General features: G+C 39.8%; 1 protein-coding gene across 1 annotated transcript; it reads left to right on the forward strand.

Moving 5' to 3' along the window:
• Positions 1-572: 572 nt before the first annotated feature.
• tmem184c (transmembrane protein 184C) lies at positions 573-22,769 on the forward strand. Its single transcript, XM_055646517.1, has 10 exons — positions 573-1,224; positions 2,332-2,462; positions 2,553-2,589; positions 6,860-7,065; positions 8,338-8,412; positions 11,382-11,475; positions 12,351-12,463; positions 12,675-12,774; positions 17,729-17,900; positions 20,490-22,769. The coding sequence occupies exons 1-10, from the start codon at positions 1,108-1,110 to the stop codon at positions 20,741-20,743; spliced, it is 1,299 nt and encodes a 432-aa protein (XP_055502492.1). The 5' UTR covers positions 573-1,107; the 3' UTR covers positions 20,744-22,769.
• The last annotated feature ends 15 nt before the right edge of the window (positions 22,770-22,784 follow it).

Raw genomic sequence — 22,784 nt, forward strand, 5'->3', positions numbered from 1 at the left:
GCTAGGGGCCTGGCACTGGGTGATGTGGGTCTGCCACTGATTGCTTGGGGCCTGGTTCTGGTTTGCTAGGGGCCCAACACTGGTCACTGGGGCCCCGTCGCTGGGTGATGTGGGTCTGCCACTGGTTGCTGGGGGGTCGGCACTGGGTGATGTGGGTCTGCCACTGGTTGCTAGGGGCCCGGCACTGGGTGATGCGGGTCTGCCACTGGTTGCTAGGGGCCCGGCACTGGGTGATGCGGGTCTGCCACTGGTTGCTAGGGGCCCGGCACTGGGTGATGCGGGTCTGCCACTGGTTGCTAGGGGCCCGGCACTGGGGGGCCGGCACTAAGTCCGACAGCTCCATCAATCCACGTGACCAATGACATCACTGATGACTGTCTACGTGCGCATTACAGGCCCGCCCCCCGGGTGATTGACGGCGGCTCTGACCACACAGAGCGGTCCGTGTGTCGTGACGGCGCGGAGGAGCGGCCTTCGATCCCCGCCCACCCCCCAGCGGGGCCCCGCCCCACCCTGCCCGGCGACAGCGTTCGCCCGCCCGCCCGCCCTCCTTGCCTCCCTCCCTCCCCTCCCTCCCGGGCCGGGGCCGCAGCGCTCAGCGTCCCTAGCTCAGGCACGACCGGACAGTTTCAGCGCCTGGGCCTCCAGGCGGCAGACCCGGGTCCTCCAGCGTCGGCGCTGCGTAGATTTGTCCTACAGCAGCAGCTGGCTGCGAGGAAAACCGCCCAGGCTCCAGAGTAAAGGGCGTCCCTTGTTGTAGAGGGGGTGGGCAGAGTCCCCTGTAGAGAGGGCAGTGTCCCCTGGAGTGAGGGCGGTGGTCAAAGTCCTGGAGCAAGGTGGGTGGGCAGGGTACCCCGTGGAGTGAGGTGTTGGGGACAGGTGGCTAGGCGTCCACTATAGTGCAGTGCAGAGGGGGAACTGCGTGCAAGTTGACCACTGCTGATGGGTTGATCAAAATGAGTGTGGCCTGGAACAGGTCAGAGGGGCAGGCTGTGTCTTAGCAAACTAAGGGACTTTAATACTCAGACCGAATGTGCAATGGGGCGGGTTTAAAGAATTAAATACTTATCCTACCGCACGAAAAAGGTATACCTGTAACCTGGAGCCATGGCCTGCACCTTTAGGAACTGGAGAAAGTGGATCCGGCCCTTGGCTGTATTCATGTACATTGTGGGTCTTTTGGTTGTTATTCCCCTCTGTATCTGGGAGCTGCAGAAATCTCAGGTATTCTAATGGTCTCATTCAATTTCATTGTAAGGTATTTCTGCTTTAAAGTCAAGAGTGTTTAATTGTCAGTAAAATAAAAAGTGCTGAAATAACTCGGCGGGTCAGACAACATGCCTGGAGGATGGGGATATGTGACTACTTGTAGTAGAGGATAACTGGAAAAAAGATTGGGGCAGGACAGTGGCAACTGATAGGTTGATATATTTGAAGGGGGTTTGATTGGAAGATGGATGGACAAAGACGAGAGAAGAAAATAAAGAAAAGGGTGTTGGATAAGGAGTAAAGAGGGGTGAAATGTTTAATTGTATGTACTGACAGTCAAAATTATTGTAACAGCTTAACAGGCTTAAGGTGTTCCTTTGAAATTGAAAAGGGTCATATTTTGTACAAATGTGCTTCAAGTTGGATGTAGTGGGACAATGGATCTTCAGCACTAGTGACAGATCTGGTGGAAGTGATCAAAATTTACAAATGCAGTTGGAGGCTCATGAATAGGATGCTTTGTAATTGGGCAACGTGTTCTCATTGTGGAAAATGATCAAGGTGTGAAAAAATTGGGTACAAGTTATTTGATTGAGAGATGGTAAGAGGGAGAAGCAAATAATAAAGGGAACGTAGCCTTCTGGATGAAGGGAATGTTCAAATGGAGTACTTGAAAGTGCTCACCGTGCCTTAACTCACTAATTTGGGGAATCTCAAATAGGTAATGTCGCCATCAAAAAGCTTAAAAGGTTTCTTTGCTTTGCTATTCAAAGATTGAACCTGGTTGAGAGGTTTAGAGAGTGATGAAGACCAAGGGTGATGCTTCCATGTTGAAAATACCATATCCCATTGTAAGGTTGGGAATCATTTTTAAGGTGGATCCATTATAAACCTAGGCGTATGAAGTTAAGATAGAATATAATGTCTGTATGTCAAAAATAATTGTAACACAAAGTATTTTCATTTCATACATGGCATCCAAAACCAAAGTTGTTATCTAGATTTAGATAGTTAAAGTTTGAAATTTTTCTCCAGTTAAATTACTGTTTCATTTAAAAAATGCTTATTCGTGACCATGCTATCTATTTGTTTCCAGTAATGTTTTCCTACTTTTAAATCAAGGTTGGAACTCACAACAAAGCATGGTTCATTGCAGGCATTTTTGTGTTTATGACTATTCCAATATCACTCTGGGGCATTTTGCAACATTTAGTGCATTATACTCAACCGGAATTACAGAAACCAATAATAAGGTACACTATAATTTTGGTTTTACTTACTTCATTGCATGGCCAAGATATTGGTACATTTTAAATACATTGTAATTTTCTGTCCCTCTGCAGGATCCTGTGGATGGTACCTATTTATAGTTTAGACAGCGTAAGTAATTTTGAATTTTTGCATCATGAAGTTTTGGGTGCTTGTTTCAAGGTCTAGTTTGTACTGTAGGCACTTCTAATAATTATTGTTTGCTGAGGGGTTTGTCTTTAATTAAGGACTATGAAGGCATTTGTGCCTCATTCCAATTAATACAACCAATGAAAAATAATTTAAGGAATCTATTGAACATGGATTCTTTATTGATTTCCAACTAAGATCTTCACGTTTTACAATCTAACTCATTATTTTATTTAAAAAATGGCCAAATTGCCTTGCATGGTTTGCATTAGATAAATCTTTGCATATGCAATTTGTATTTTTTTCCAATTTAAACCAGAAGTTAAACTGGCTCTAAATTTGAGCTATGTTTAGGCAATTAAGCATAGTTCTTTTTGCAGTGTTTATATGTGTCTGTTCAAATAAAATCTGTCCATCCATTGAGTTGGTAGTGAAATGGACTATCAGGGCCAAGAGTAATCTTTAAAAAAGCAGAAGGAAATAACTTTTAATCAGAAACTACTGCAACTCATTCGCTGGGTCTGGCACCGACGCCATAAGCAGCCATAAAATAACTTGTAACTTGTTTGTCATACCTCCTCTCTCAAGAAATCCAGCGTCAAAAGCTATTTCCTGGCAAACTGCAGCCTCACTACAAATTTCACACGTTTCTCTAAAATCTTGAATGTGTTGTAATCTCTTGAATCTATGGCCATCTTTCTATTAACTCCATATTTAAGTCTTTACGATCAGATTTCAACCATACCCATTCTCAATTTCTGTGCAGGCATTAATGCAAATGACCACATCATCCCTTTGTGCCTCAGGACAGTTGTGCAGATAGATATGGATGTTCTTGTGCCACTGTCATCTCTTAACTGCTTCTTCACTGTCACGTTATCAGATTTTCCAGCGTTTTCTGTTTTCATGTTAGATTGCATGTCTGAGCGTGGTTATGGCATTTTCTCCAGCTAGAATGAAGTTATTGTCTATTGACTTGCAACTCCAATATAAATTCTATCCCCAGCAAATGCTTGTGTTGAATCGAAATGGTCACAATCTTTAATTCTAAAAATATAATGTAATCTTTCTACTCCATAGTTCCACTTTATAAATACCTATCTTGATCTTCATGTTTCTGAACCTCTCATCTATACCACTGTCAGCTCAGGACTTGACAATGCCAATCCTATTCTGACCCATTCCTCTAATTTTCTCTAGCCCAACCACTCACCGCCCACTGGTGAATCTTGGAATGTTGAATTTAACCTGCGCAGAAAAAACTCTGCTAGTGCTCTATTGAGAGTGGTCTATATTTACACTGCTTCACATTGTGATGTTAAAACTGATCATTTATTATAACTTCCAGTCGGTTCAAAGGAAATATTTTGAAAAAAGTCATTTGGACAGTTACATGGCTGGGAAAGGTTCATAGGGACATGCCAAATGTGGGGAATGGTACTACCTTAGATGGGGCACTTTGTTTAGCATGCATGAGTTGGGCTGAAGGGCCTACATCTGCGCTGTATGATTCTATTACAGTCACTTTGGCTCTAATCAATGGGTTGATTGCAGTAATAGAGTATTTAGAAAGCTAGTTTTTATTGGATTGCATGAGTAGTAGTGGGTTACCCGAAAAACTTTGAAAACCATTGTCCTAGAGCATGTTTGTTGTGGTGCCTTTGCTATTTAGGCCAAACCATGGTATGTACTTGCTTCTTAAAATATCTCTTCCTTTGGATTGTCATTAATAGCAATCAACTGGAGCAAGATTTTAGTAAAACGTCTCTCTTTGATTTTTATTTTTGATGTTTCCCTACACAAAAAACAATATTAACACTTGGCAGTATTTCAAAGCAATTGTCCACCACAAATTGACTTCCCAAATTAATTCTACAAGTTTAACATAAAAAATGGAACCAGAATGGGCCAAGAGGCCTCTCAGACTTGCTCTGCTGTTCATTCTTCATAGCTCTTTGAGAAAATAATTACATTATTCCAGAATTATGCCCTCGTACATGATTTCCTCCAGGATAGGAAATAACCACATTGGCACTGTTAAACCCTCTCAGAATTCTGTTTCATTAATCCAGATTATCTTTCATAATTCAACGTGCAAGTTTTCTTCATGCGACGGCATGATCCCACAAATCAAACAATTGCACTTTCACTGAATTAACTCCGATGCAAGTATATGAATAACGAGGCCAAAACCAGACCATTTTTCTGGATGAGATATCCCCATTGCCTCAAATAACAGTCAAAGCACCGATACATTTACATACCATCGTCTTTGCAATTTCATTTGGTTTCCTAACTTTACATTGTGTATAAGGACACAGATGCCTCTGTGCAGCACTCTACTGTCTATCCATTTAATTATTTCTGTTGCCTCTCGGCAAAAGAATAATCTTGTTTTTCTTTTCTCGCATCATGGTCCATCTGTCAAATTTGTGTCTGCTTATTTTGCACACTTTGCAAACTCTATCTTCCTCATAATTTGCTTTCCTAATTTTTTTTGTTTTGGCGGGAACTTTAGCTGAAATGCACTTGGTTGTTATTTATTGATAATGCCTCAGTGCTAATCTCTATGGCACTCCACTAGTCAATGCAAAAATCAGCCATTTATCCACATCTGTTTTCTGTTAACTAACCCTTTATCCATGCCACTACATTACTCCTAATGTCATGAATCTTTTTGAACAGTAACCTTTTATGAGATGCATTATTGATGTCTTTTGGAAATCGTAACGCATTACATCTGCTGTTTCCCCTTTATTCACTCTGCTTGTAATTATTTAAATGAACTCTAATAAATTGGTCAGACATTATTTCCCTTTCATAGAACCACTATGACTTTGTCGTTTGTGATTTGATTTTCTAAGCACTATTATACTCCCTTAAGGGGCTGTCCCACTTGGGCGACCTAATCCGCGTGTTCTAGCGAGTTTGCACTCGACTCGTACTCGCAGCATGGTCGACACGAGGTCATAGGAGGTCCTTGTAACTCTTCTTCATGCTCGAGAGTAGTCCCCATGCACTTGAGGCCTCATCTAGGTCACGGCGTATTTTTCAACGTGTTGAAAAATGCCCGTGAGTAAAAGAAGATCACCATGGAAAAAAATCGATACTTTTTTTACTCGTAGGTTTAGTCGTAGTAGGTCGGCATGTTAGTCGAAGGTAGTCATAGATAGTCTTCATCATAGTCGAAGGAGATCATCGTCACTCTGCACTATTCGGTGTCCAATTTTCCCGAAGTTAGTCGTAGCTAGTCGAAGCTAGTCTTCAACATGGTCGAAGGAAGTCTTCTACATAGTCGAAGGAGGTCTTCACATGCCATTTTTTCAAACTCCTAAACTCTTCTAAACTCGCCAATTAGGTCGCCCAAGTGGGACAGCCCGTTTAATATTTGATTCCAGCATTTTCCCCAGTGACGCCTATTTGCGTAACTTAACTATATACGTGCGTTCTTGAATAGGGCATTACATTTGTAGTTTTCCATACATTGGAACCCTTCTCGAATCTACTTTGGAAGATCGTTACTGATGCATTCACTGTCTCTGCAGCCACTATTTTTAAGGCCCTGAGATGATAGCTATTTGTTTTTGGAGTATAATCCAACATTAACTTCCAAATGCTTATTTGGTGATTGTAATAAATTCTTCTATCTTTAAGTTAATTTTCAAGTTCCATTTTCTATTAAAAAAAAAATATTAAGATATCACTTTTAAGGGAACTTAAAGATAATGTATTTTGGATCACTGTTTCAAAAGGGAATTGATTAAGGTCAATAGTGCAGTTGTGTTTTATCTTGCAACAAAATCTTGGAACCGTCAGATATTTGTGTGTCTATCAAGAGATTAGAATTTGGCATTATAGAAGTATAACAAATTCTAAATATTTGCTTGGGACATTTATACAGTGTCCTCCACAATGTTTGGGACAAAGACTCATCAAATGGGGGGGACTATGTATAAGCACTGCTGTAATTTCCACATGGTGAAACCAAAATGTAGAGAAATGGCCTTTATTAAAATCTGACAATGTGCACTTTAACCACGTGATTTTTTTTTTCTATTACAAATCTCAAATTGTGGAGTACAGAGGCAAATAAATAAATGATGGGTCTTTGTCCCAAACATTATGGAGGGCACTGTAGGTGCTTAAAAGATGAAAAGAATCCAAAGTGCCAATTAAATGTTTGGCCATTCCGGTGTGTGTACTGTGGTAATGTCCCATTATTTTTACATGCAGTCATTTTCTTCTTAACCAGTGGTTAGCCCTGAAATATCCTCACATTGCTATATATGTGGATACATGTCGGGAATGCTATGAAGCATATGTCATCTATAATTTCATGATCTTCCTACTGAACTACTTGACCTATCAGTACCCAAACCTGGTGATGCTACTTGAAGTTAAGGATCAACAAAAACATCTGCCTCCTCTCTGCTGTTGTCCATCTTGGCATATGGGAGAGTAAGTAACTCTACTTCAACTGTTTGTGCATCTCTGATGTTTTCTGTGGAATTTTTTTTTTAATTGCTAGAAATTTTTAATTAATTGCTAGCAGATTTTTAATTAAAAGTAAAACAGACTGCATATTGACTACTTTCCATGCATATATTTAATAAAAACAAAACCATTCAAATAAATCATTAGGTAGACAAAAATGCTGGAGAAACTCAGCGGGTGTAGCAGTATCTCTGGAGTGAAGGAAATAGGCAACGATTCGGGCAGAAACGGTGCCTATTTCCTTCGCTCCATAGATGCTGCTGCACCCGCTGAGTTTCTCCAGCATTTTTGTCTACCTTTGATTTTCCAGCATCTGCAGTTCCTTCTTAAAAAATAAATCATTTGTTTGCTTTAATTTGAATTATACCATGTTATATTGTACTGTTACATTTTACAGTGCTGCAGATTCCAGTTTGATAGATTATTTTATTTTGGTGACATTTATTATAATCTGAAAATGCAGCACATGTGGAGAACGTAACGTTGCCTCTGTATTGCATTTTAATTGTTTTGTACCAGGCATGTGTTAAGTCCGACTGCAGAAACTCGAGTAGAAAAGTTTAGGCTGATTCTCTGCTCTATCATCAAGAGACGAGTTCACTGTTGATGTTGCATTTTGCATGAGGTGTTAATCTGCTCAATGAAGTGAATATTGAAGATCTTGCATCATTATTGTGAAGAGGATCAGGGAAGTTATAATTGGTGTTTAAACCAATATTTGTCCATCAACCAATGTCTTAAAAACCGATGATCTCGTCAATGCATCCATTTTCTGTCATGTCACTGTAGAACAATAGATGTTTTGGGAATTGTACAGCATGGACAGAAACCCTTCAGCCCCCCAAGTCTGGTTAAGCATCTATTGACACTAACCTTCTGTATACTACCCACTTTATTCTCCACAAATCTCCATCAATTATTCCACTCACACATTAGGGGTAATTTACAGCAGCCACTTAGGGTGCAAATCTATTTGTTTTTAGGATGTTGGCGGAAATCAGAGAACATTAGTGAAATCCACCTGGTTGTGGAAAACGTGCAAGCTCCAGAACTATGACACGGGGGGGTCAGGGTTGAACTTTTATTAGAGCTTTGAGCCTCCAGATATATAATTTGCACTGCTGTGCCGCCTCAAAAACGTGTTTATCTATTGCTTGCCATATTCATAGCTTTCTGTATAGTGTTCCTAATTAATGCATATTCTGATGAATGTTTTGCATGTGCTTTCCTTGATAGGGTGTTGCTGTTTAGGTGCAAGCTTGGAGTTCTGCAGTATACGGTTGTCAGACCATTTACAACAATAATTGCATTGTAAGTAATGCTTTGACATAATGGATGAAAATATCCTTACCGCTATTTCTTTCTTTGTTTATATCAAACCCCAAACATGCACTTTAAATACCACTCTTGTTTCTCCATTTGTATATACTACCTTTATTTGAATTAGTTTTGTATTCTTTTAATTTGTTTACATGTCCCAATGAATATCAAACTTTCAATGTCTGTTCAGGGAATCTAGTGTCAGACAGGCAAATATCCTTCCCAGTCCATTGTGGCAGGGCAGTGAGGGTTTTGATGTTGGCCTTGGAGAATACACTGTTGTTGGTTTCCATGTGCTTCAGTGAATTTTGAGAATTTTTTAGAGGGTAGGGAATCACTTGTTGTTGGTTGACTGAGTTTTGTGTCAGGCCAAAGTATTTTTTCTAATACTATTTTTACACAAATGTCTTATTTTTGCACAGTCCTATTTCTTCAGAATTGTATGCGTGATTTATGTATGATTTGTTTTTGTGTGTTTGTCCGATTATGCCTGTGATGCTGCTGCCATCAAGGTTTTACATTGTACCTCACCGTACTTGTACATATGACAAACTTGAACTTTATCTTCAAATAACCTTTTCCTCAATAGACCCAAGGCTATGCTAGCACATTAAAATAAGTGGCAAATGTCATATTTCTCCTTCACCACTAGATAGATATGAGAAGTGATTCATGTTTTTCAAGTTCATGCTGTGAATCTATATTATTAGGATGCATTGGGGGTAGGCTGTAGAGGATCTTGGTCTTCAGGATGTTGTGTGTGAGCCCCCCCCCTTCATGTGTCAGTGAATGGGTTGACAATGGCTTGGAGCTTTGCCTCCAAACTTGCACAACTTCACGTGTCATCTGCAACTGGGCGTCTGAGATTTTGTGCGACTAAGGTTCTGGAATATACTCACTATAGGTTAAACAGTATCCCATAGTTGGGAAGATTAGCTCTACTACTGGAGATGAGGTGTAGCAGTGAGCTGACAAAGATTGTCAAAGGTATTATAGCAACACAGCCTTGTTTGAGAATGGTTGAGGACAAGTTGGTTAGAATTAAGGCTTGCATGCCATCATGAAACAAATGCAACATTTTCTGTGGGCTGCCACATGTGAGGGTCTTCCATTGTCTCTCCCAATTGATAGAATTAAAAAAAAACCATGTGTAGTTGCTGGTGGCAACTGCTGCATTTTTCTTCTTGTCATGAAGGTAAAACCATGCCCACTGTGTCTAGATTGTCAGAATCCACAATACAATTGAGAGGGGATCTTATAGAAACTTACAAAATTCTTAATGGGTTGGACAGGCTAGATGCAGGAAGATTGTTCCCGATGTTGGGGAAGTCCAGGACAAGGGGTCACAGCTTAAAGATAAGGGGGAAATCCTTTAAAACCGAGATGAGAAAAACTTTTTTCACACAGAGAGTGGTGAATCTCTGGAACTCTCTGCCACAGAGGGTAGTTGAGGCTAGTTCATTGGCTATATTTAAGAGGGAGTTAGATGTGGCCCTTGTGGCTAAGGGGATCAGAGGGTATGGAGAGAAGGCAGGTACGGGATACTGAGTTGGATGATCAGCCATGATCATATTGAATGGCGGTGCAGGCTCGAAGGGCCGAATGGCCTACTCCTGCACCTAATTTCTATGTTTCAATGTTTCTAATCTCAAAATTTGTTAAATTACACCAGATTTTGGAGGAGTGTAGAAAATATGAGCAAAAATCTGGGATTTATTTGAATTTTAAATGGAGGTTGATGGTCCTGATCCTAATTACTGGCCAAAGCTGGCATGATCTGGTATGTTATTCATTTTGTTTAAATTAATATTCAAGACTTATTGGAAGAAGCAATGAATATTGAAGCTGACTCACAAAAATTAATATCCTATTTATATAATAGTATTCTAAATATAGACCTACCATCGACAGAGGTACTTAGAGAAGAGTGGGAACGGGAATTAATGATAAAAATTACAAAGGTTAAATGGGAAAAAATACCTGATATATATTCACAAATGTTCAATTAATGTAAGACATAATCTAATACAATTTAAAATTGTACATAGATTATATTATTCAAAAACAAGATTGAACAAATTTTATCCAAATATATCCGCCACTTGTGATAAATGTCTAGCCCAAAAGGCAACTATAACACACTCCTTAGTTTCCTGCATAAAACTTTATAGATTTTGGAATGATATTTTTGAAATACTTACAAAATTATTCAAGACAAGAATGGAACCTAATACTGAAATGATTATATTTGGTGTAATGGAAGATGGGAATAAATTGAACGCATCTCAAAATCTATTCCTTAATTATGGTTTAATAATAGCAAAAAAATTAATACTTAAATTTTGGAAGGGTACATCAATACCAACGCTTAAAATGTGGATTGCAAGTATGTTGGACACCGCTCATCTTGAGGAAATGCGATTCCTCCTAATGGATAAATCAGACCAATTCATAACGAGTTGGTCTCCATTCGTCGTTTTTTTGGAATCATATGGTGCAACACAATTGTAAAAAATAACTGTTTCAGGACTGGACGAGGGTTGGTCAAGACTATAAATAATGATCTCCTTTTCTTTTCACTATTTTCTCTCTCAACTTTCTTCATTTACTCGTTTTCTTTCTTCACACACTATATATTTCACATTTTTCTATCCTTTACTATCTAACTTCTTTTTCTTATTCTCATCTTTTTTCAATGTAACAAAAAAAAAGAAGTTGTACATAAAATGTATTATGAAAATATATATTAGGCACTTTGGTGCCATATGACTGTGCTTACTTCTAATAAAATAAAATATTAAAAAAAAATAAAAAATTAATATTCAAAAGCTGAGAATTAGGACAGATGCAGCAGATTCTATTAATTATTCAAGAAAACGCCAGATAATGATGGAGGTAGGCAAGTATGCTATCAAGTAGTGTCTTGTTCATGGTCTGGTAACTTTAATTTCTTTCCACAGAATCTGTGAGCTCGTTGGTGTTTATGATGAGGGGAACTTCAGCTTCAAAAACGCTTGGTCGTACCTGGTTATAATTAACAATGTTTCACAGCTCGTAAGTCTTACCATGCACATCTCTTTTTTTTTAAATGTGCTTTTTATCTGCTTAGTTTGTTACACTTGAGTCAAAGTTTTGGAGGCATTTTCTCTTTAGTGTTGGTCTTAATTGTAAGATTTTCTTTTCAATACCCTCTGTCAAACGAGGCATTTTTTTTGTTACATTTTACAATAGAATAGAATACTTTATTGACACATGTGACAAGTCACAGTGAAATTCAAGAGTTCAAGAGAGTTTATTGCATGTGTCCCAGATAGGACAATGAAATTCTTGCTTTGCTTCAGCGCAACAGAACATAATAGGCATTGACTGCAAGACACATGAATAAATAAACGGATAAAATTCTTTGCTCGTAGTCTCCCATAAAGGGTGCTTACAAAGTTACACATCCCTCCCCACACCAGATCCCCTTTTTGTTCCCCCCCCCCCCCCCCCTCACTCATGGTGGTGTCCCCCACGCCAGGTTGTCCATTGTTCTTCACGGCTTGCTGGTCCCCCCATGCTTGGTCCACATTGCCCATTGTTCTTCTACCCTCACACCAGGTCCCCGTGGCTCTTCCCCCTCCCTCATGGCGGTTCCCCCCACGCCGGGTCCTCCTTTGTTCCTCACTGTCCTCATTCCACGTGCCCATCCTCATCCGTCGGTCAGTGCCCACATCGGCTGCTGCACCGACCTCTGCACTAATGCAGCCGGATCCTCTCCGGGAGCCTCCGTGGTGCTGACCCAGGCCCAGCCACGGCCCAAAGAAGCAGCTATTCAAATGAACATTTCTGATTCATTCAAACCCGTATGCGCAATCAATTATGTTAAAGGCACTGCATAAATGCTGTTGTTTAGTGTAATTGCGAATGCGTCTTGCTTTATTTTCCAGTTTGCCATGTATTGTCTTGTGCTATTTTATAAAGTGCTGCGAAGTGAATTGAACCCCATCCAGCCGGTGGGCAAGTTTCTCTGTGTGAAACTAGTTGTCTTTGTATCCTTCTGGTAAGTTTGAAATATATATTTTATATCTATATATCTATCTTATTTTTTCTCTCCTGAGACCAAAACTTTTGTTCCTTGATTTAAAAAGTACAATAATTCATGCAATGTTGGATTTACTAAAATAAATTGGTTGAATACTTTTATGGAAAGAATAGTACCCAGATGGTGAAATTGTTTAAAACATATGTATATATTTTTCAATCTTTTTTAGGCAAGCTGCCTTTATTGCTTTACTTGTGAAAGTTGGAGTGATATCTGACAAACGTACATGGGACTGGGAAAGCGTGGAAGCTGTGGCTACCGGTCTCCAGGTAATTTTAGTCGTTGCAATTCTGCAGCAACCTATAAAGCAGAGTCCCTTAAAGAATCTATACTCATTGCAAGGATGGTCAACTAGCAAGAGGTAATTTTAGAGCTAACACTGTCGAGGAAGGATTAAGGGTGCCAAAGAGAAGAATAAGTGTAATGATGTAGAATTTTATGTAAAGACTGAATGATTAGCATGAGGTGAAAATAAGTTTTTGAAAACAAAGTAAATTATTTTTAAATTGGTGTCTTTGGTAGATTGCTACATTTGTAAGTTATAGGAGTACATTTAGGCCATTCGGCACGTGGGTGCGCGCCCCATTCCATTCTTTAACCACCACAGCTCAGTGCAAATAAAATGAGAGCCACACATGCATCAATGACAGTCATGAAAAAATGCCACTCTGAACTGTTCTTCCATAATCTAGGATACTGTCTGATTCACCTCTATCCCATTGCAGACATTAACATGGTCTGTGGAACTGTTGTGCTACAATCCTGAGAACCATATTCACAAGCTGTAGGAGAATTTGTCTATCTCTACCTCAAAAATATCCACTGACTTGCGCAGTGAGTTCCACAGATTAACTGCCCTCTGACTAAAGAAGTTCCTCCTCACCACCTTTCTAAAAGAGTGCCCTTTAATTCTGAGGCTATGACCTCTGGTCCTACTAGTGGAAACATTAAACCTAACATTAAAGGGTTTGAAAGTAAATAGGCAATTAGTATATAATTTACTACAAATGCATATCCATTAGTAAAATGGAACAGCTAAAGGAAACGTTGTCCATTTGTGGTTAACAAGATTTGAAATAATAGTTCAAAGGAAAAAACGAATCTTGCTAAAAGTGCAATAAGTCTGAGATTTAGAAAAAAATCAGTACTCTGCAATGGAGGATCCAGATATTTTGATCAGGAAAGGAATATTAGAATCCAAAAGCAATCCAGCGAAGAACAAAATAACAGTCTGGGAATAGTTTCTACACATTTGTCAAAAAAAAGGCTAAAGGCTCTGACCCACTTTCCTGAGTTACTCACAAACTCTCCCGAGTTTTCCTCTTGATTCGAACTCGGGGAATGTCGGGTAATGTCGGTAGCGAGCCCGATGGAGTCCGTAGATGTTTTGTAGCGGCTCGTAATGCCAGCCGTAGGAACTCGGGGCATCAGATAAGTCGGGACTTTTTTTCAACGTTGAGAAATGTCCACGAGTTTAAAAAAAAATAGCCCCAAGTACCTAGGACCGGCTATTACCGTAATTCCCCAAGTTCGAATCAAGGGGAAAACTCGGGAGAGTTCATGAGTAACACGGGAAAGTGGGACAGGGCCTTAACTCAGGTTAATGTGGGGAAATTAAATAGGGAAATAAGGAAATGGCTGAGAAATTTACCAAGTGTGTCTTCAGCAAAGGCACTAAAAACCACCTGGAAATTGTGGCAAATAATTGGTTTAAAGTGAATGAAGTTGTTAAAATAAATTAGCATTAATAAAGGAAAATTAGCATTGAAGAAATTAACGGGACTGAAAATTGATAAACACCCGCAGCCTAGTTATCTGCATCCTAATGTTTTGAAAGAATTGGAACTGGAGCTGGTTTCACTCACAAATATCCAGGAGACTGAGTGTCACAGAAGAGTTTTCGAGAGGTGGTCACATCTAAGATGCAGTCAGAAAGTAGTGGGGTGACCACTTGGAAGGGTAAAAATAATTGACAGAAAGCACAGGAAGTCCCGTGGCCATCATGAGGGGCATGGATAAACCGAATACAGTCTTCCGGAAAAAGGATTTCATAAATTACAGGACCTCGGCTTAATGTGAGAAGGAGAGATTTGAGGGACCTCTGGCCATTTTTTTTCACTCAGAGGGTCGTCCATATCTGGAATGAGTTGCCAGCAGAAGCTGCAGAAACAGATCCAATTATGACATTCAAAAGCCATTCGGATAGATGTAAGGATAGGGAGGGTTGGAAGGATATGGGCCAAATCTCCTCAGCCATAGGAACTTTGAATTTGTCCTTGTCTTCAGTGAATTCTGTCAGTGACTATTCTGTCACCATGCTGGGGAAAAGGCCACTAGTACTTTACAAGACATTTTGGCCTTCATCATCAGAGTATATAGAAGTTGGGAGGAGTATGGTGTGAGACCGATTCTGGGGGTTATAGGAAACAGATTGTGCTTGAAAGGGTCAGAAAAGATTTACGACTTGCCCAGAGTAGGGGGGAGTATCAGGGGGCATCTTATAGAGGTATACAAAATCATGAGAGGAATCGATCGGGTAGATGCACAGTCTCTTGCCCAGAGTAGCGGAATCAAGGACCAGAGGACACAGGTTCATGGTGAAGGGGAAAAGATTTAATAGGAATCCCAGGGGTTACTCTTTCACACAAAGGGTGGTGGGTGTATGAAACAAGTTGCCAGAGAAGGTAGTTGAGGCTGGGACTATCCCATTGTTTAAGAAAGTTAGACAGGTACATGGATGGGACAGGTTTGGAGGGATATGGACCAAGCACAGGCAAGTGGGACTAGTGTAACTGGGACATTTTTGGCCGGTGTGGGTAAGTTGGGCTGAAGGGCCTGTTTCCACACTGTATCACTCTGTGACTCGAGGACAATGTTCTATTTAGTTACAAGATTTTTTTTCATTGTGATCAGCGTGGTATATTATAATTTCCATGACCAGATCGTTCCAGCAGTTGGAGCATGGGTTCAGCTATTCAGTGTGCAATTTGCTGTCTCCTTTTCCCACTGACCCCTCTGGTGACTGTGCCACGATTCAGTGTCCTTTAGCACGTTGTTCCAGACTTTGCTATGTGCCAGTCTGCTATACTGCGTCTTGATTGCTCTTTCACTAAAGATCTAGGAAGATCAAGAAGAATCCTTCAATGAGGTTGATAATATTCCAGCAGCAATTGGTGTTTGTCCCTGCAGTTTCGGGAAAATCCTCTATCTGCGTTAAGCAGCTGCTTGGGGGAAAAGTCTTAAAAGACAACTGGACCTTTTTTGAAGATCATCTTGCCAATGCATATTTTTGATCATAGAACAGTACAGGATATGCCAATGCATATTCTAGATCCTGTGCAGCACAGGATCAGACCTGTCAGCCTGTGTTGGCTTTGTCAACCATGATGCCAATTTTAACTGCCCATTTGCCTGCACATGTTCAGTGTTCTTCCATTGCCTGCCCCTTTACATGTCAGGCAAAATGGTGCTTTCATGTTTCCATCACATCCCCTGGCAATGGTTTCCTGGCACCTCTTACTTTCTGTTTAAAAGAAACTTGACTTGGTACTCTTCTTTAAACTTTCTCCCTCTCACCTTAAAGCAATGTCCTCTAGGTCTATCACATTTCCCCTCAACCTCTGACACTCCAGAGAAAACAATTCCATCAAATGAAGCTCTCCATATAGTGAAGCTCTCTAATCCAGGTGACATCCTGGTGCACCTCTGCTGCACTCTCCACACAGCCTCCTCATGCTTTATGTGCTGCAGCAACCACTACTGCATGAAATATTCCAAATGTCAATTAAACAAAGATTTATAAATCAGCAATATGACTTTACAACTTTATACTCAGTGACCTGATTGATGAAGGCAAGCATGCGGTATGTCCTCTTTACCACCGTATATCTTCTTCTGTTGTCACTTTCAGGAAGCTATGGACTTTCACCCCAAGATCCTTCTGTACATCATTGCTGTTAAGCGTCCTGCCATTTACTGTATACTTTCCTTTTACATTTGACTGCCCTAAATGTAACGCCTCACATTTGTCTAGATTGAAATCCATCTACCAATTCTCTGCCCACATTTCCATCTGGTCCATATCCTGCTGAATGCTTAGACAATCTTCCTCGCTATCCACAACTCCATCAGCTGTAAAGTTGCTAATCAGCCCATCAAAATAATTTAACATCACAAACAACAGAGAAACATCACTGGTCACAGACCTCCAGTAAGAAAAACACACCACCACCACCACTAACTTTTGTTTTGTGGCCAATTCACAGGGGGGATCTCATTGAAAGGCCAGGATTGAGTGGATGTGGATAGGATGTTTCCACTAGTGAGAGCGTCTAGGCCCAGTGGCTGTAGCCCCAGAATAAAAGAACACATCTTTAGAAAGGAGATGAGGAAGAAATGATTTAGTCAGAGGGCGGTGAATCTGTGGAATTCATTGGCATAGAAGGCTGTGGAGGTCGTCAATGGATATTTTAAAGGCTGAGATTGATAGGTTCTTGATTAGTATGGATGTCAGGGATTATGGGGAGAAGGTTGAGGTGGAAAGATAGATTGGCCATGATTGAATGGTGGATTAGACTTGATGGGCTGAATGGCCTAATTCTACACTATAATTTTGAATCCCAATATAACAAGTCTGCAAGGATCCCATTTGCCTCAAAGGAGATGGATATCTATGACGGTCATGGGTGAAGTTTTTGAGACTATCTGTGCATAAGGGATCTGACAACAAGGCCCTGCTTGCCACCATCCAAGCAATTTGATAGTTCTGGCAATGAAGCATTTTGCCAAATGAATTGGATAGATGGATCAAGTAAACATCCAATGGAATTTACCATCTCTTTTTTTTAACAAGCCCTGAGTAACATTAATCGCAGAACTTTGCCTGATTGAGATCTTCTGTACAATTGTTGCTTAGGGACAAGCGGTACATCAAAATTCACTGAATGGAACCTTATCCAGCCATATAACCAGCCCCATATTTGCACCACCAGCAACTGTTAAAACCTCAACATAAAATGAAATGTAGTGTTGCATGCCCAGGACTGCAGTTTGATATATCCATCTGCAAAACGTGGCCACACTAATATTAATGATCGACATGAGTCTCCAGCCATTCTTCAACTCTCATGCTTTATTTCGATGTAGTATGGGATCCGATTAGAATGAAGAAATATTTAACCTGAAACAAAGCGGTTTGATCAACTTTTTTTCTGTTTTCCTCAGGACTTTATAATTAGTATTGAAATGTTCTTTGCTGCGATTGGTCATCACTACAGCTTTTCCTATAAGCCCTACATACAGGAAGCTGAGGAAGGCTCCTGCTTGGATTCATTTCTTGCCATGTGGGATATCTCTGACATCAGAGCGGACATATCAGAACAAGTGCGACATGTTGGTAAGGAAGGGGTGGCTAAGTTCATTTGCATGTTTAAGTTTGTTCATTAACCCTTTTTTAATACAAAGTGGAAAGATTTCAACGTACCTAGATAGCACAAAGATGTCAGTTCTTGAGTATTATTTTGAATCAGTTCCACAGTGACCCTCGTGACAATTTTGCATTGTTTCCGTAGTATTTTATAAAAAATAATACCGTACTGTATATAGTACATTCCAACACCAGAAATGTGTGGTTCTGTATGGGAACTGAAAGATAGAAGGGCAGTATCTACCAAATTTTACAAACAAAATGACTTGCAACAAAGCATAATTTAACGTGTGCCCTGTTGACCTGAGCTCGCCTAGTTTGACTTGGTCTAGTTTTGGACAGGACTCGGTATATCCCAGACCCATTCTTCAGAAGTAACTATATGGATAATTTTTCTTTTGCAATCCAATTTTCTATTATTTAATTGTTTTTAAGTCGGGGAAAATGAATGAAAATTGCATCTGGTCTCTGCTCTAGAATTTGAAGGGTACAGATCATTCAATTATGAATTTCTGAAAAGGATGCATTAATAGTACAGGGTGAGGACTGTTTGTGTTGGACTGCATAATTGAATGCTTCTGTTGTAAAGAGGCAAATCCACACTTGCTATTGCTGATTTGGTCAATTGCCTTAATGTGTTTTATAATTTTCCTTTTTAACACTTGAAGTTAACTTGCAGCCAAGACAAGATTGACTGATTTATACTTAAGATTATTTGCAAGCCTCGTGGACTTTGGCACAATTCCCATTTCCTCGAATGTTTGGGAATTGTTTATAGAGTTGTTGATACCTCACTACGGTCTGGGTTTCGCATTCTTCGAAGTACTTGAGATTTCCATTCAATTTGTGGTGCATTTTGGACAATAGATATGCCTTTGAATGATTGCCTTCAAGAGCAACCGATTCCGTTACTTGTCCTATTTTCATCTTTAATGAAACCTAAGGTAAAATGCCACATCATTGCTGTTCGCCCATCTGCCACAAGATGGCCTTATTTCTCCATTATTTGTTCTGCGTTGAAAATATTTTTCGCTCTTGTACTTTTGGTTCAAAAACTGGTTTTTAAACCAGTAGTATGAAAATGACAGCTTTTGTGGCTGCTGGAACCCTGTGAAAAGTTTGATTTCCGCACGCAGCAAGGAAAATTGTGTTGGGAAATTTAAGATTGATCAGTGAAAAATGAACTTTGAGATGCGTTATGTCATAATCATGCCAGCTGTTTCTCAAGATCTTCAGAGTAATTCCAAAGGATACAAGTAATCATTTTGTAGCTGGCAAGATGTTTGCAATAAACAGCTGTGTATAAATGCATAACACATAACACTGATGGTAATCTGAGGAAGGATATTATTGCCATAGAGGGAGTGCAGAGACGGTTCAGGACTGATTCCTGGGATGTCAGGACTGTGCAATGAAGAAAGACTGGATAGACTGGTCTCTAGAATTTTGAAATGAGAGGGGATCTTATAGAAACTTACAAAATTCTTAAGGGGTTGGACACTGATGGTAATGATTGTTTGGTTATATTCAGGACAAGGGATCACCTAAGGATCTTGAGATGATTATTTTTAGCAGAGCTGGTGTACTGATGCCACAGAGGGTTTATCATTTTTTTAAGAGTGAGTTAGTGTGGGGTGGCAAGGGGATCAGAGGGTATGGACTGCGGGATTTGAGTTGTCATGATCATATTGAATGGCGGGCTTCCAAAGTGCAAATTACGTTTTAGTTTAAGTCATAGTGAATTATGGTACAGCTGTGATGAACTTTATAACTGTGAGGGGCCCTCATTTAGTGTCTCAGCCCATACGGTTTAGAGTCACATACGGTCAATGTGTCCCAGCTGCACGTTCCACCTGCCCGCACTTGGTCCATATCCCTCTAAACCTGTCCTATCCATGTACCTGTCTAATTGTTTCTTCAATTTTGGGATCGTCCCGGCGTCAATGGCTTCCTCTGGCAGCTTGTTTCAACCACCCTGCACCCTTTCAGTCTAACTTTATTCCAAGTGAGATTCTGAGCAAGTGGCCTTTCACCACTTCACTGACACCATATGGAATGTAAATCCTTTGATGTGAACAGGTTACCAAATATCCAGGTAGACAAAAATGCTGGAGAAACTCAGCGGTGAGGCAGCATCTATGAAGCGAAGGAATAGGTGACGTTTCGGGTCGACTCCCTTCTTCAGATGTCCAGGTGGTCTGTTTGACAATGTTGACATCCCTAAGATCTACCTAATAGATAACACAAATATTCTGTAATGCATCGTCTCCAAATACATGAGCCCCTTTTCTTAATAAAAATATTTGTGGAATATTTAATTATGCAATAATTGTCTATGGTGGCACAAAGTCCTAGTCAATCAATACAAGTCCATTTTACCGGATGGAAACTTGTATCACTCATATTTGGTGGTAACTGCAAGGTAAATACTCTTAAATTACAGCTCAATTCAGTGAATGATGGATAATATAGTTAAAGAAATAAAGTAAAGATAATTTATGGATCTTACTGAATGATGGTCAACCCTTTCATCTGTTTCTAAATGTTTACATTTTACAGGAAGGACCGTATTAGGTCAACCGAGGAAAACTAATGTTACTGCCGAAGAGGAACACAATGAACATACCAGTCTTCTCTCTTCAGCGAGCCAGGACCAAAATTCTGACGCCTCATCTCTCCCGCCTTCTCCAATGGGATATTATCAAGGGTTTGGACGAACACATGCAGCTCTTGCACCCCATGATGTTGATGATTTACCAACAGAGAAGGAAAATGAAGATGCCTTAACTCCTGTGCCCAGTAATTCATCATAAAACTCCTAATCTAGATTGAGACGTTGTCTCTTAAACTTTGACCTCGAGTTTGCATTGAGGCCACACCTTCACTTCAGGTTCTCCTATGGATGAGTTCAACACTAAAAATGGTATATAGAAATCTAATGCTGTATATTAAAACAAACTATGATAAATGCACAGAACTTTGTACTATAAAACGTACATGAAATAACTTCAACAATACTGTAGAAGATGTCTATGGTGATTTTTAATGGAAGAAATTGCAAAATGTTGTCCAAACCATTGCAAAATCCATCACATCCAAATGACTAATTAACAACTATTGTTGCAGTCAAAATTGGCTGATGTATTTTGGAAATGGTACCATGATGCAACCTGGGTATTTTAACTTGTTTGCTTTGGCTTTATTTGGGAGATCAAATTGAGCATACTTTAGGGACAAAAAAACATTTCCATAAATAGTTCTGTATTGAAAATCTAGAGCAACACAAGGACTAGATGGTGACAGATCCCTGAAGATCACTGGACAGCTAGATATGGCAACAGACAAGATATTTCCCTTCATTGACAGGCGTGGAGAACATGCTAGCTCTGTAAAATCTAATTTGGAGCTGTATACGGTTTTGGTCACAGGAGGAACGATAGTGATAGGTGGGGTGCACAGATGTTGCCAGTGGTTAAAGTTTAGTGATGAAGTGGCATTAGTGAATTTAAAGTGGCATCCTTGGAATTGTACACTGATGGGACATTTAATATTGTCAAAGGCTTACGTGGAGTTGATCTATTTCCCTTAACAGAATGGTTAATAATTAGAGGCTGCAGGTTGAGGAGATGGGTAGATGAGAGTGAGGGAGAGAAAAGGGAGGTTGAAAGTGAATGCTCGAATAGTTAGTTAGTTGCGGGGGCTGGGGTTGGTGTCTAAATTAAAAAAGTACCTGGATAAGCATTTGACGTGCAGTGACCTATAGGGCTGCAAATCAAAGCTGAGTAGCAGTCAGAATAACCTACTGGCATGGCCATTCAACCTTAAATTTCTCTAAAGCATTTTTTTAATTTCAATGGTTATTTACTGGAATTTACTACGGTTTATGATTTTCTCTTCACTTCTATTTATTTACCGAGAATAATTATTTCAAGGCACAATGGAGAGAAACCAGACCTGTTCAATGTTTGTTACGGTTATCAATGATGATAGTTGACGGATAAACTTGTGCATAAACTGTTTGTAATTATTGTTTTTTGCCTACATAACGGACTGTACTTTCCAAAATCATTCTTTGGGCTGTAAATCATTTTGGAACTTCCTGAGTATATGAAGTGCACTTTATAAATGTAAGTTCTGGTTTTATTTTTCATTTCCTGAGTCTTTCATGTATTGTGAGGCAGTTACTATTTTTGTTTTTGCTCCACTTTAGCCATTCAGTACTCTCTTACTTCGTGATATTCATCCTTTTGGAGAGGTGGGGGGGGGGGAGAAAGAGGGATGAAAAGCACCAACTGCTGGTATTTATAAAGCATTTAACATAGCAAGATGTCCTGGTATTCCAAATATTATGGAGTATGACAGGCTTGGATGAAAACCCTTTCCTTTTCTTTTACCTTTTATACTAGCCAGTAGGAAGCTTAGTGCTATATAATGTGAGAGAGCTTTACAGACTTGGACATCATTGTTCATTGGGAGGGTAGGGTAGAGGGACTAATAGTGGGCGTTTACACCCACATGATGCAAGCATTCTGTTGGATGCTGAACTAGGAAGCACCTTTAGCTACAAAAATATTACAAGGCATTCGATTTTTACATTTTGAAATGAATTCTGCCTATCCTGGGTATAGATTGTCCAATGTACAATATCTCTGATTTGTTACATTACACATCATGGTAAAGATAAGATTTATTCTAAAACAATAACTATAAATCCATACTGTGCAGTTTGTGAAGTCAAACTGTGAGCAAGCAGTATAATTCTACTGTGCTGATTAATTCATTAACATTACTTGGGTTGCAGCAGAAGGTACGGTAAATAAATCTAATAGATTTATTTCCTGTATTTTTTGGAAA

Source organism: Leucoraja erinacea, chromosome 1, assembly GCF_028641065.1.
Source record: "Leucoraja erinacea ecotype New England chromosome 1, Leri_hhj_1, whole genome shotgun sequence".
NCBI lineage: Eukaryota > Metazoa > Chordata > Chondrichthyes > Rajiformes > Rajidae > Leucoraja > Leucoraja erinaceus.

Excerpts from the sequence above, each read along its gene's own strand:
- tmem184c (XM_055646517.1), top strand. The coding sequence starts at position 1,108 with ATGGCCTGCACCTTTAGGAACTGGAGAAAGTGGATCCGGCCCTTGGCT. Across the intron at positions 12,464-12,674 it reads GTTGTCTTTGTATCCTTCTG|GCAAGCTGCCTTTATTGCTT; the intron begins GTAAGTTTGAAA and ends AATCTTTTTTAG. Across the intron at positions 17,901-20,489 it reads AGAACAAGTGCGACATGTTG|GAAGGACCGTATTAGGTCAA; the intron begins GTAAGGAAGGGG and ends TACATTTTACAG.